At 39.7% G+C, this 15,060-nt stretch overlaps 1 protein-coding gene and 1 long non-coding RNA gene across 15 annotated transcripts in view; one reads left to right on the plus strand and one right to left on the minus strand.

The window, feature by feature from the left end:
* TRPM3 (transient receptor potential cation channel subfamily M member 3) overlaps positions 1-15,060 on the plus strand; it is a 492,032-nt gene that overhangs the window by 235,013 nt on the left and 241,959 nt on the right. For all 11 annotated transcript variants that reach the window (XM_038527093.1, XM_038527094.1, XM_038527095.1 and 8 more), the window contains exons 2-3: positions 8,275-8,354; positions 9,801-10,005. In XM_038527093.1, coding sequence (XP_038383021.1) covers positions 8,275-8,354; positions 9,801-10,005 — 285 coding nt within the window. The remainder of the gene's footprint in view (positions 1-8,274; positions 8,355-9,800; positions 10,006-15,060) is intronic.
* Positions 1-15,060, minus strand: part of LOC111096727 — a 130,907-nt gene that overhangs the window by 26,797 nt on the left and 89,050 nt on the right. The window lies entirely within an intron of this gene.

Consider the following 15,060-nt stretch of genomic DNA (forward strand, 5'->3'; position numbering starts at 1 on the left):
TTTCACTCAGCATAATACCCTCCAGGTCCCCCCACAACGAAGCAAATGGTGGGTATTTGTCGTTTCTAATGGCTGAGTAATATTCCATTGTATACATAGACCACAGCTTCTTTATCCATTCTCCCCCTTTTCTTATACCAATGACTGACTAGCACACACCCATCCCAGCCCACAGCTTGTCATGCTGGCTGGTTTGTATGTTGCCTATGGTGCTACAAGAACAGAGTTTCATGGTACAACAGGGATTATGTGGCCCACAAAGAACCTAAATTATTTGCCGTCTGGCCCTTTCGAGAAAATGTTTGCTGACTCCTACTCTCTGTCATGCTTTGTTGCTATTGTCGTCCAATGTGGACATCACAGGGGAAAAAATTGCTTTGGACATCTTTATAACAGTGAAATATGCATTTTTCCATTTTAAAACTTAGTTTCTACTTGTAAAAAAATCTGATTTCCGTTTTTAAAATTGAGTTAGGTACCAGTGGAAAGTTTTTGGTATATTCTATTTGAGTGAGATTTTTTTTTCTTTAATGATGAATTAGGAGAATAAGGTACTCCACCACTACATAAAGAACAACCACAGTTAGCATTACCCTTGTGGTTTCCTCTTGTTAGTATTCAAATTATATTCTTTCTAAACTACATCTGAAACAGGCTGGAAATATACCCTGTCAGGAGTTGCACTGTTGGGTGATGCACAAGATTTTAAAAAGATCCATATGGACAGTGTGGCCCAGAGCTACAAGTCTCTTTGGAACTAATTACCTTCTCAAATCAAAGGGTCCTGAAGATCATCTGTGACCTCATGTGAAAGCATCACTGTCTGACTTTACCTGCCACTTCCCTTTCTCGTAAACAAAAATGCTCGTGGTCCTGGTGGTAATATTTTTGTCTTTGGTAAAAAGTTCGTGGAAGATGTCTCACATTCTTGTCCCTATCAAATATTTCTCTCTAAAAAGGAGAAGTAAGAAAAAAGGAAAAATATATATAAGTAAGTCTAGAGAGAATAGAATTAAGAGAAATACAGGAGTGATATTTAAAGGGCTCAGTATGAATGTGAGTGAACTCAAGATTTAAAATAAGTCAGATGAAGGGTTGAAGTAGTGTCTGATGAGGAAGAAGGTTGAAGAAAGCTGAATTTTTAAAGTATCTCCTACATCAGAGCGATCATCTGTAACCAATGTATTTAGTCTTATGGAGAGTCTACAGCCTACCAGCTCCATGTCTCTCTCCTGCTTATCTGCCTACCAACTGTCCCCTTCTTCTTCTCATTCTCCCTTTATCCCCTTCTCTTTCTCCTACTTCTGTTTTTTCTTTCTTTTCTCTGTTCCCTTCTCCACTCATTCTTCAAACTCTAGAAGTCTCACCAGTACTTTATAGAAATTTTCTTTTCACATATTCCCCACAGAGCCCTCTCTCTTTTTTTTAAGTAATCTCTAGACCCAATGTGGGGCTCAAACTCATGACCCTGAAATCAAGGGTTGCATGCTTACTGACTGAACCAGCCAGGCAGTCTCTTTTTTGACTGAATTCTTCTTAAGTCACTTCCTGAACTTCTCCTCTCAGTGACTTCCTGTTATCTGAAACTTAACAGATGAAAAAAAAAAAAAATCTGGAAACCTTCTGACCACAAAGAAGATCATTTTAGGACTACAAATATATGGTTATAGGAGGAAAAAAAAAAAAAACTTTAGAAAATATAGAAAAGCAAAAAAAAAAAAAAAAGAAAATATAGAAAAGCAAAAGGAAGAAAATAAAAATTAGCCACAGTTTCTGCTTCAGAGTATTTCCTACCGATTATGTCTATATGCATTTAAAATTTCTAATTATTCTTCACTTATTATTTTATGCCCGCTTTTCTCACATAAGAATATAAAGATATGTATATTTCTCTATGTAATTAGTCTTCTAAAAATTGATTATGATCATCATCAAATGGCATGAACCATAGTTTAATTAGCCTCCCATTGATGGACTTGTATTTCCAGTTTTTCTGTATTATAAATAAAGCTGCAATGAACATCTTTGTGTGCTCACATCTCCAGTGATGCCCTGAGAATAGAATGTGTGGGAGGGTTCCAGCTGCATGGAAAGAGGGGATGCACATTTTCAAGGCTGTCACTACATACTATTCTGTAGCCAAATTCCTACAGACAAGTGAAGGGACTTCTCCATCATGGTTTTAATGCTAAAGCTCAGTCTGATGTTCCATTTACTTGTTGCTTACCATACCACTTCCTTGGTTGAAGGTCATTAAGTAATTTATTGATTCTTGTGTCTGGGGAAACTCAGTATGTCACAGACCAGAGTTGGAAGATCAATCTCGGAAACAGCAGAAAAACAAGGAGAAGGGTAAGGATTCCGTCCATGTTTGGCTTAAGTCATCCGGTTCATGCTTTGACTCCCCATGTATTTTCACATAACACATACTAGGTATTTTCAGGAAAAACGAAGATCAGATTGGCACTGCCCTCAAAGATTGACAGCCCAGGCTGTTGACCATAAACACGTCTCTGCTCTGACATCGCCCTGTGGGGAGAGAGAAGTCCTTAGGAGATGCAATGCTTACGTATTTACTTTTTTTAATAAGTATTTTTGCCTTGTTGATATTGGAGCGCTTTTCTCTCCCAATGTGTTCACTTATTTAGGTAATAACTACTGTTATTACCTGAAAAATTCAGTCTCAGGTGATGTTTGTAAGCCCCTTTTGTGTGAGCCAGAAATTCCAAGTTGGGCTACCGCAGGTAAAAAACAAACAAACAAACAAACAAAAAACAAAAACCACCATCCTGGTGTCACTGCTTTCAATCTGTATCCATTTGCTGGAATGCTCACTGCTCATCTCTTTTTCAAGGTAAATGGAAAAGTATAGGTTTCTAATCACACATTTGCAATTGCAAGGGAGGGGCCAAGGATGAGAAGCGCAATCAGGCAAATTTTATTATTTATTGACATTTTAGAAGTTGTGGAAAACCACTGGCAAAGCCCAACTTTATTCTCCTTGGGCTTATGTTCAGGGACCAAACCATTCTTTTGAAACATGCAGAGTTTTTAGCAGTTCCTCTTTAAAGAAATGCTATCATTCCTTTCTTTGGGGAGGAAGGAACAATGCCCCTTGTGTGTTCGAACCACTCAGAGCGTTAATACACTGTTTCCTTAGAAGGGTTTGCTTTCCCGAGTTGAACTTTTCAGAACTCAGAACACCTTATCACACTTTCAGAAGCCTTCTCTCTGAAAATGGAAAAAGGAAAGGGGGGAGAGCCTGTCAGGACTTGTGCCAGTTAAATCCGATCTCTCCGGGGATTTGTTTTTCTTCTGGCGTCAGATTAGATGTTCAAATCAAGCAGTGTTTGAGGGCTGCAAGGGAATGTCCATGGGATTCTTAGTGAGGCTAATCCCAGAGCGGCACATTCCAAGGGACTAATCTACCCAAGTTCATTGCTTACTTGAAACGTCTCTTGGGGGAAGAGCTGGGCAAGTGGCTTTTTTTCCAGTGGGCGGTCATAAGAGCATTATTAACGGGATGACCAGCCCCAGACACAGCAAAATGAAAGCAACAGGAGCTGCTCGTGGGACTGCCTTTGCCACCACCCAGAGCCAGTGCTCAGGTAAAATGATTTCGGCTCATTTTCTTCTTGTTCAACCTCCCAATAGTGAATTGGGGGGACCTAGAGGAAGACCCAAGGAATACCCAGGTAGATGCCGAAGGAAAGCTACAGTCAAAAATGAACACTGGTATTCAGTCCCTTTGGGTCTGTGGTGTTTTGTTCTGATTAGGACAGAGTGTACGTTTGAAACAGGAGAGTCTCAAAATAAGGACATAGTGAAATTTCACTGGATTTGTTCTATAAAGTTAGGGAATTCTTTTTTTTCTTTCTCTCATCTTGTGATTACTGGTCTGGGTTGTTGTCGTCCTGTTACGTTACCCTCTTACAGGGTGATTGCAGTTGTAGTTTCCAAGATTTTCTGGAGACAGATTTAGTACATATTTGATGTATGTACTTATAAACTATTCCTGCTTAGAGAAGTCCTTGATCTTGTAGCTGGTGGAGAGTTGGGAGTATGAAGTATCCGAGTAATGTGGGGAACTAATGTTTGTAGCAGAAGCTTTGTGAGAAAGAATTGAAACCTGACTAAATGAAATAACTTATTTTTTTCCCTTTGGAAAGCAATATTTACAGCTTCTGTTTGTTTCTATCATTTCTGTCCTTTATTGACTGTACGTTTTACTTTCAAAATTAGTACTTTATTCTTTGAGGGTAATCATTATACTTAATTCAAATGTGAATGTCCTCATTTTTGTTTTCAGTACGATGTCCTTTAATTATTAGCCTTTGAAACCACTTCCCTATTACACATCACACATGACTGATAATGCAGAAAGAAAGAAAATAGCCCATTACAAACTCAGTCATGGTGATGTGACCGTTCTACCTTTAGAAAAGAAAGTACAAAGCGATTTTCTAGGGTCTGATGGAAGCCATCTTTTCTAAGAGTACATGAGACTTTTGAAGCCTATTTAAAAAGAAAAGATTTTAGGGCAAACCTGTCTGTTGAAGTTTTGCATTAGAAGAGAATTAAAGGGTCAGTGAGAAACATGGCATGTCAAAACTATTTCATGCTTTCAAACAACAAGGATAGCCATTCTGAGCTAACTTACTTGGATATTGAAGCCAAGTATGAAGCTCATGCAGAGCAGTTCAAAGCCTTTGGACAAAAGCAAAGGGAATTAGTTTAAGGAACAAGTTAAACCATGATTATACATCAAATTTGCCCGCTTCCAAGAAAATAATTTTAAAAATCTATTATCTACCCACACTGAAGAGCTGAATAAAAAAGCACAGTACAGCAAAGCCCACAGTAGAGCATAATCAATTATGCACGATATTTTGTAGAATTCCTAATTCATGTGTTATACATGTAGTCTTTCTATTATGTATTCTGCTTTTCTTTTTCAAAAAAAAAAAGAGAATTCAATTCAATTATGGATGTTGGAAAGATTTTTATTATATTACATTTGTTCCCCACCCCCTTCCAATTTCCCATACCTTGGCAAGGGAAATGGTTAATCTGCTAGTAATAAGAGATGGAAATTGATCTTGTTTCCTTTTGGTAACAGTGAGATAGGTTTTTCACCATTAAGAAGGTAACTAAGTTGCTGAACTGACACAAGTCAAGATATTTTATTTTAAAAAATTAACAAGTTGGCAATCTCTATGTAGTAATTCTCAGTAAAACTCCCAGTGCCTTCCAGGTTGAAACTGGGATCTGTGAGTGAGACAAATGATCAAGGTATCCTTGGGATATCTAATTCATCTGTCATGGTCCCCCGGGTTCTCAAGTTAGGAATCTGTTGGAACTGCATTTCTTTGTTAGAGCCATTATAATGATTCCCCCCTTCCTTTACTTCTTGCTCCTCTTACAATGTCTTCCTGATGTCACACCCCAGTCCTTTATCCTAAGGAGTGAGATAGAAGACATAGCAGAATATGTTTTACTTCACGTGTGGAGACAGAAGAGGGGAAAGAGGAGGGAAAGATGCGAGTATGAATTGGGTCTAAGGCATGCCTCTAGGAGTTCAACACTGTCCATAAACCAAGGCACTCCCAGGCATGCCCCGATGGCACTGCCCAGATTAAGGGCATTTACTATCAACAATATATAACTTGGAAAGGCAGGTTAGCAGAGTGGGTAAGGGTGTGAACTCTATAGTCAGACTGCATAAGGTCAAACTCTGGCTTTAACATGTACCTGCTGAATCTCTCAGCCTCAGTTTCTTCAATGGTAAAATGGGTGTAACAGAAGTCCTTTCCTCATAGGGTTCTTAGGAGGACCCATGGAGATAATACACATAGGGCACTTTCCAGGCACATGATGAGCCCTTCATAAATGTGAAATATCCTTGGAGCCTATCATCCCCAATGCAAAGAGAAATCAAACCAGGTCAGGTCAGTTATAGTAGATTCATAGTGCTCTTGTCTGAACCTGCATCTGAACTTTTAGTACCAGAACCAACCCAGCACTGGCCCCTTCCCTTGAAGTGAAACATGGTACCCAAATACTAATGATAACAACTTGATGTGTCAGCTATTATTATTGTGCCCATTTTATAGATGAGAAAAACTGAGGACCACAATAATAATGTGACTTTGTCCATACCGTGGAGTTCCACTCATGCCACTTTTTCTACTGGCAAACCTCATGCTCTATCCATGACACTGCCATTCCTTCTTTCTCTCTGGGAGAGTTGATGGGCACTCACCCAAATTTGCAGATGCTTCCCCAAAAGAAACTTCTGAATTCTAGCCAAAGTAGGCCACAAAGAAGAAAGGAAAGGGCTTTCTCCCTTTTCTGCTCCCCGAGGTGTAGGGAACGTTGGTTTCAGATGTCCAGTGAGGAATATTTTTACCATCTTTCTGCCAAGAGATGTTATCAATGAAGGTATTCAGTGTCTAGGAAAAATCACAGCCTATGAATAGTTTAACTTACAGGCTTTTCACAAAGATAAAGCCTGGTTTATCTATGCTGCTCAGCTCATTTCTGTGGCAAAGATGCAGCCACTAACTTTTCCTATATATTTGAGAAGAAAAATCTTTGTGATTAGACACTGGGGCATTCTTCATGCCCAGCTGACAAACAGAACTCCAAATGTTAACTTTGTGGTTAGAGGGTGCAGAGGTCCACCTGGATCCAGGGATCTGAGGCAGGATATGTGCTCCTCTTCATGTGGACGATGCATAAACACTGAGAAATTATGTGACCCAGTTGTGATCATGACTGAAACGGGATGCAGCTCCTTTGTGCTCCTCAAGCTTCCCTGCCTTGCTACTCTTACAACATTCTTTATCATATGAGATAACTACTGCCTTCAGTGCTGCATGTTTGCATAGGCTCCATCATGAGAGAGGAGGGAGATGGGAGACTAAGGGTTGAGAGCAAACCAGACCTTCACACAGTTTATATAGATGTTTGAGTCCTTGACAGAATCAGAATCAATTATCGCCAACATATGGGGGTTTGTAACAGTTAACACTGGTCACTGAGGCCAACTAAACAGCTAAATTGCACTTTGGCCCTGTATCTTTCAAGAGTATGAATTTAGTCCTGATACTGTGTTAGAGAAAAGATAATACCATATGGAAATAACTTGACAGGGTGCTTTAACAACTTCCGTATTAAATGCTTAGAGAAGGGATCTTCTGAGCAGCTTGCAGGATCTCATGGGAGACTCCTCTGCTATTTTAAAAGCTAGTAAAGAAAGAGGTAAAGGGCTACGGGATGGGCACTATGCTTTGGAACAAAGATGGTACAGTTTGCTGGAGCTTCCTTTGTCCTTCTGGGAACCTAATCTTAATGGCCGGACTTCCTGGTGGACAATCCCAACAGTGCCTATTCTAAGAAGCTGTGTTTCCTATGCTTAAAGACATGTGGAATTTAAAAAAGAAAAGAAAAAGTGCTATCTTTCTTCCTTCCAAAGGCATCAATTACCTGTGAAGTTCTAAACTGTGATGAAGACATTTATCTTCCTATGCTTCCATTTCCTTTTCTCCTTCTGTGTTTAAGCACTGTTAATTAGGATTTTAGGAAAAGCATTATGATGGATTAGGGCTCTTGAGTTGTATAATTCTCTTACCATTTCTTTCCCTCTTTTTTTTTTTTAAAGAGAGAGAGTAGGAGGAGGGGTAAAGGGAGAGGGAGAGAGAGAATCTCAAGCAGGCTCCCCAAAGAGGAGCCCAAAACAGGCCTCAATCTCAGGACCCTGAGATCATGACCTGAGCCAAAATCAAGACCTGGATGCTCAACTGACTGAGCCACCCAGGTGCTGCAATTTCTCTTTCTTTCTACAAGGAAAATCAAATGGAAGTGCTAGCCATGAGAACTTCGTATTTATTTACATATATTTCCTCCCACCGCTGAATATTTGTTATGTACAGAGCTATAAGCATACTGTTCTGTGTTTTTCATTTCCTCCGTAAATAGTATTGTTTTTCTGACCTTTAAAAATCATTAAGAATTTGTGTATGGTTCCATCACTAACATTTTTCTTTAAGATCATTTTCTTTGACTCAATATTATAATGTTAACCTAATCAACAGGTTCTGGCAGCAATTGATTTTGTTATATGCCGTGTTTATGTGTGAAGTAACTGCAATTTCATTTCAGTTTATGAGATACTAGTCTATTACATGATTATGAAATTTTACTTTCTAGTCAAAAGTACTTGGAGGTTATGTTCACCTTTCTTCTTTTGTTTTGTTTTTTTTTTTTTTCCAGGCTCAGAAATCCTGGATAGAAAGAGCATTTTATAAGAGAGAATGTGTTCACATCATACCCAGCACCAAAGACCCCCATAGGTAATCTTGCTGTTTCTATAATGAAGTGAGAACACAGAGTAGCATTTACAGGAACAAAATTACAATAGTAACACTATCCATTGCAAGGGATCCAAAGTCAAAGATCATTTTATTTTATCTTTGCTGGGCATCTCTGAAGCAATCTTAGATGTATACACCACATAATATGCTATGCCTACAGTTAATTCTCTAAGAGCCTGTACAAAATAACAGAGATACGCCACTGGGAAGGAATTAATCACTGTCTATAAGTGGGTTATACGTATTTTTAGTATGGTTACTGATTTTTAAGCATTTCATCGAAATGCTTAGTTTGTACCAATATTCTCTGCTATAATGAAAAAGAGATTTTTAAATAAAAGACTCCTAATAGATTACTAATTAGACTGACCTTCAGATTCCCATCCAAGCACATTTTTTAGTAACTACTTACCTTATCTTCAATATCCTAGTTACCTCTCTGATTTTGCCTTAAAGGCTGGCAGCATCTGAGATAGAAAGTTTTCAGGATGCAGTAACATATGAATGTCTGAAAATGCCTTTATGAAAAGGCAACATAATCAAGCAATTTAAAATACAGCTTATCGAGTCATATAGACTAGCTACATAACCTTGAACAAATTTCCTAACCTTCAAAAATGCAATTTTTTACTCATAAATTGAATGTGACACTGTTAGTATTTAATAACTGATAACTGTTTTACTATTAATTACTATTACTATTAATAGTTATAATAGTGTCTCAAAGTATGAAGGATATGTATTGCTATTATTACTAATAGTTATAATAGTGGTAGCAGAAAAGTATGAAGGACATTTTCATGATGTGAGGAATGAATTCTGTTTTCAGATATCTTGTGACTAACATTTTCATCATTTCTTCAGGAACACTTAAGCTTTAGGTTTTTATTCTCAGAATTGGCTATTTGACAGTGAATGTCAATTGAGGAAAGACAAGTTAGGTTGTGACTCACATATGAGTGAGAGTCCTTATTTAAATGTGCATGTTAAAATTCTTCCCTCAAAGTTATGCCATGGCTTTCATGCAAGATTTGATAGAGGGGAGGAGTGAGAGGTAGAAAAATCTATAGGGCTTTTGTTCGCAGGTTCCGATCCTGAACCATATGGCAGGTCTGAAAGGGGTGGGTGGAGAAGGCTGGGAGGCATGGTATAGCTTATCCAGCTAAAGGAAAATGAAGAGCAGGGTGGTATGTGTGTGTGTGGGGGGGGGGGGGGGTAGGGAGGAGGAGGGAGGGTGGGCAGAAAAGAAAATTTGTGTGTCAGGTAAATCTTGAGTTCACTATTTGCCTAGTATAGCCACATTGTGGGATTTTGCCTGAGGAATGACTGGCTCGCTATGGTCTGTAGATTTCTCTGGCAGCTTGCCTTAGTGGGTGATCCCATAATGGCAGATACAGGGATTCACTTTGACCTTTTCTACTGCAGGTGTTGCTGTGGGCGTCTAATAGGCCAGCATGTGGGCCTCACTCCCAGTATCTCCGTTCTTCAGAATGAGAAAAATGAAAGTCGCCTCTCCCGAAATGACATCCAGTCTGAGAAGTGGTCCATCAGCAAGCACACTCAACTCAGCCCGACGGATGCTTTTGGAACCATTGAATTCCAAGGAGGTGGCCATTCCAACAAAGCTATGGTAATCAGAAAACCATTTAGTCGCTTCCCAAATTCTTTCTCACAGCCTGCAAAGGAGAGGTGAAGAGCTGGAGATTTAGTCTTTGGGCTTTATCCCACCTTTGCCAGATCCAGGCTGGGCAACCGGCTCTGATGACCTGGCCCCTATGCCTCTCTGCTCTCCTTTATAGAATGGGAGAAAGAAAAGCTTCCTCCCAGGATTTTTAAATAATTAGTATGATATCAGATGCAGTGACTATTGTTATTATTAATAATAACAAGTAACTTTCTATAGTGATCCACTTCTATTATGTTACTCTCTGGGTCTCATCTTTATGGCATGTTTTTCTGTCTCCTTTGATTGAAAAAAAAAATCTTTAGGTTTCTGTTTTGTTCTATTGGTAACTAGGACTTCTCTCAATTCAAGGTAGAAATGATCATCCCAGACTGTTTCCTTCCCTGTTCTAACAGAGATCTTGCCATCTAAAGTGAGTGCTTTTGCTCCAAGCAGCTGTGTTCAATAATGTTCTCAGTAGAAGAGCTCCATATGAAAAGGGTTTTGTTTGGAACAGTGGCTTTAGGAAATAATACAAATTTTACTTCTAAGAGTTGTTGCTTCTAAATTTCAGCTTTCATCATGAACCTCTCCCTACTTGGCTGACAGATTTTTTTTTCCAGGAGAAAAGTACACCATATGTTTTTGGAAATTCTAGAAATGCTATATTTCAACAAGCTTGCTTCTAACAGAGTTAGTGGAGAGTGGAGCAGTTGGAGGTGGCTGCTCTAAGGCACAGCATGAAGTTCTTTGAGTGTGGAGAGGAAATTTTGCTTAGAGAAGCATACTGCAAAATGTAAGGGAAGTCACTTCATACTAGTCACAGGCTAAAAATGTGCAAAAAAGCCACCTCCCTCCCTCTCTTCTCTCTTCCCCTTCCCCTCTATTCCCCCACTCTTATAGGATTTTCTTCACTAAGAATGGCTGACTAAGGTAGTCTCCTAGTTTTTTTCCAAGAAAATCAATTCTGAGCTATGTGTTAGGGTACAAATAGTTTTGAGCAATGTATTGGAAAGAAGAGGAGGCTATGTGCAGCCCCCAGTAAGGCCTGGGGAAAAACATGGTGGGGGGGTGGGAATTAGTCTTGGCCTATACAGAACCAAGGGCAATGGAAATTTGGCAACGTCCTCCTCCACCCAAGGGATGTATTCACCTACACAAAGTCATTAAGGGTTCCCAACTCAGCATAATTTCCTTTCACAGTATGGGATCCAAACCATATACACTGGGGATCCCCCAGGAAATCATGCATTAATTAAAAGTCATGCAAGTTCACTATAAGAAAAGTGCTGCCAAAAAAAAAAAAAAAGCAAATGTATGAAAATGGATCCACAGAGAGCCAAGAATATGAGATGATATGAGATAAGATGAGATGAAATGAGAATATGATAATGTTGCAAGTGAAGTGTACCCCCCAAAAAAGAGAATGTGCTACAGATGAGAAAGTGGCTTGGGATGCAGGAATGGTGCCACCAAGCTTTGTGCCCCATGTTGCATAGCTGATATATGATGTCTGTATACTATGACATTTAATGGCAGAGGACAAACTCAAATAGGCACACCTGTCACTCTGTTCTGGAAGTGTGAATACATATGACATGGAACTTTGATAGCCTTCCCAAAGCCCCATGTACCTTGATGAAACTCCAAACTACCTGTTGACGGGTCAGGTTAGGACAGGTCAGCTACATATTTGTAGATCCCAGTGTAAAATGAAAATCAAGGCCCCCTCCTGGGGCAGGGAAAGCAATCCCCCGTTCCTACTGCTGTCAACCCCAACTCACAGTGGACAAATAATAGTCAAAGGAATTGCCATCTCTGTAATGGGGCATGCACGGTATCCTGGTGTGGGTGAGACTTTCCACCCTCTCACCTAAGAACCTCACCATGGCACTGCCAGCCAAAAGCAGAGACAGCTACTTCCTTGCTCTGTCCTAAGATGCTACAGGGAATATACCCAGCTTTGCCTCTCCCCTCGCCTGCACTCAGATCCCAGTCAGGGATAGTGGGTAATGATAGAACAAAATCTCTATTGCTGCCTCAGGTGAGAATGGAGTGGGAAGGCTAGACTGACTGAGACACCAGACATGAGAGCAGGTGGCTGGGATCCCCTGTGCCAGGGAGGCAGCAGGAGGTGGGATGTGGGACCTTGGACCACCTGTGAGCTGAGGATCCAAGCCCTCTGCACATACTCTACCATCCCATCACACTTGACTTACAAAACAGATTCAAGAATAAAATTGTTGAGATTTTCAAGACAGCAAGTGTAGAGCATTAAACTGTAAACAGTGCCTTTCTGAGCAGTATGACCATGCTGCTTGTACGCCCGTGAAGCTGGCACTGAGATTAGGTCTTGCATGTCCTAGATGGTCTCGTTGCAAACACTATGAGGAAAAATCTTTCTTTCAGAGTCTAATCAGTCAAATGAGGACCAGTTTTCCTTCTTCTTCTTCTTCTTCTTCTTCTTCTTCTTCTTCTTCTTCTTCTTCTTCTTCTTCTTCTTCTTCTTCTTCTTCTTCTTCTTTTATTTTTTGTACAACCAAATATTTAGCAAGTGAGCGTCCCCGCTATGCACACACAATGAACGTTTTGTCCACTTTGAATACTTGGCCTTGAATTGTTCTGGTTCTCGTGTCTAGACAAAGGGGTGGAGCTGACAAGTGGTCAGATGTCTTGTTTTATCAGGCAGGATGGTGATTTTGTGCCAATCTGTGCCTTCTTTACTTTTTGCCCTCTCCAACAAACTGGCATGCAGTTTGGACAAAGGGAAAAATCATCAATTACTGTCTGTTAAAGAATGTCAGTCTTCAGATGGGGAAGGCATGGTTAAATATTCACCATGACTGAAACAGGTCAACTAACTTAATGTGCCTGATCCCAGGTTATTCTATTCAGCTAGGCTTAAAAAATACTGAATAATCTCGATCTATCTGTTTTATAGACAAGGCAACTGGAGCCCAGAGAAGTTAAATTCTTCTGTGAGAGTTATTTGATTATTTCATGACAAAGAGAATTCTTGAATTCAGGCTCCTTAGGATTTGCTGTCAGCTCTGTTTCTTCTCTGTCATGTATGCTTGGTATAGACTCTAGGAGATGATTTGGGGGGAAGCTAATTACTGTTATATTTCTCGCTCTCTTATAAGGGTTTTGAACACTTTGCAGAAGTATACAGTTACTATTATTTGATGAGGTTAATTAAACTCAAAAGCTCTGAGCAGGAGGAGGTCTTTGTAAAATTACATCCTAGGTTAATAGAACCATTTTCTGAGCCTTTCCCAGCACTTTGTGGTATTCTGTTCTCAATTTCCAGGCCCAACAACCCTGGGAAAGTTCAGTAGCAATGGACTCAACATCTCTCTCACTTTGCAAAGAATCATGATCCAGGAAGGAGACACTCGTAGCTGACAGTGAATGAGGGATCCTCACTCCCTTCTCTTCTCAACACCAAGCCATGTCCTACCAAACTGCATGCTCCAAATGCCATTCCTGGGCTATTGGAGGACCTGGCAATTCATTCAGGTGCCTTATAAAAGTCAGAACATCAGTACCAAGGAAGAAGATAGTAAGATACCAAAGCTCTGGGTTAGACATTGTCTGAGTAGAGCCAGTTCCAGGCAACTTTTTAAAACTGACATAGAGGACCATAGCAGGCTGGCCCCGCAGCACACATTAGGTCCTCTCTCAAAGGCTCTTCTTTATCTGGGGCTACAGCTGTAAGTTATCTAGAAAAAGTGACAGTGCTGGACTTGATTATACAGAGTCTTATTTGCTACTAATCATCTCTTCCAATTAATGCTGAGCTGACTTGTACACCAGGTAAGTATAACTTAATTAAGGACTTGGATTTAAACCTCTCAAGTCATTCACATGTAATTATCTTCAGGTTTTTCCTTGCTATTCACTGTTTATTAGATCAAGTTGAACCCCTTATTATAGTTTTTATATCATTTAGGTAATTGTTCCTCTGCCTCACTGTCACACTTAAAGCCCTAACTATTGAGCCTTCCAGGATTAAAGCCTTATTCTCTGAGCATTGCCAGTGGGTCAGGAGAATAGAGGTAGGGGAAGCTCCGGTGAGTGGGGAGGTCTGCTGGCAGCACCACAGCATCAACAGTCTCACACTTTTAAAATGCTTTGGGATTGAATTCGATTTTTTAAAAACTGTCTTTCTTTGAATTAGGCATATTTAATCTGGGAATCATCACCAACTGACACATGCCAAATTTGAAACTAAATGAATCCCCTTTCCCAAAACAAAATAGCTACTCACTAGACTGTGGCTAACGAAGCAGCTTTACATAAGCATGGTAAGGTATTTGAGGGGTTTGGTAATTGTTCCATTTCCACTTTCCACCTTTTAATCTTTAGGCCACTGAATCAGCAGTACCCTTGAGAAGCCTTTCTGAAACTGAGAATAAAACTAGAGTTTATCACTTAAACTTCTGGTCCCAATCATAGACCTATAGGAAAGGAAGGAAAGAATCAACCCTCCTCAAAGAAATCTATCTTACCTTTAGGAAATTCCTATCTCTTTGCCTCTAGAAAATTTTATGCTAAACAATTCTGGCAGAAAAATGTAGTGAGTCCCCCCTATGACCTATTTATATGCTCAGTGAAGTTTTATATTTCTAAACCTTTAGGTTTGACTTCTCAGCCAGCAGTTGTCACCTGAAAGTACCTGGTATCTAATGCTGAGGAATCACAAAAACAATATAGACTAAATTGCAATGGCATTTTCATTTCCAAAGTTTTGTGGGTCATCAAACTAGGAATGCAATAGCCAGTGACACCACACATTTGCTTTCCAAGTATTTTCCTTCTAGGGAACTTTCACGTGCTTTAAGCCACCATAAGTATTAAACTCTCACTGTAAAACTAATGACTCCAGGGACTCAGAAAGCTGATATCAGCAAAATTGTGTTAGCAGTTTGATATGACGTGTCCTCCTTGGCCAAAGATTTAATTAAAGGTAGTCATTTTAAAATGTGGCTACAAAGAATTAAAAAAATGAAATGATGCTTA

The sequence above is a fragment of the Canis lupus genome, chromosome 1, assembly GCF_011100685.1.
Source record: "Canis lupus familiaris isolate Mischka breed German Shepherd chromosome 1, alternate assembly UU_Cfam_GSD_1.0, whole genome shotgun sequence".
NCBI classification, from domain to species: domain Eukaryota; kingdom Metazoa; phylum Chordata; class Mammalia; order Carnivora; family Canidae; genus Canis; species Canis lupus.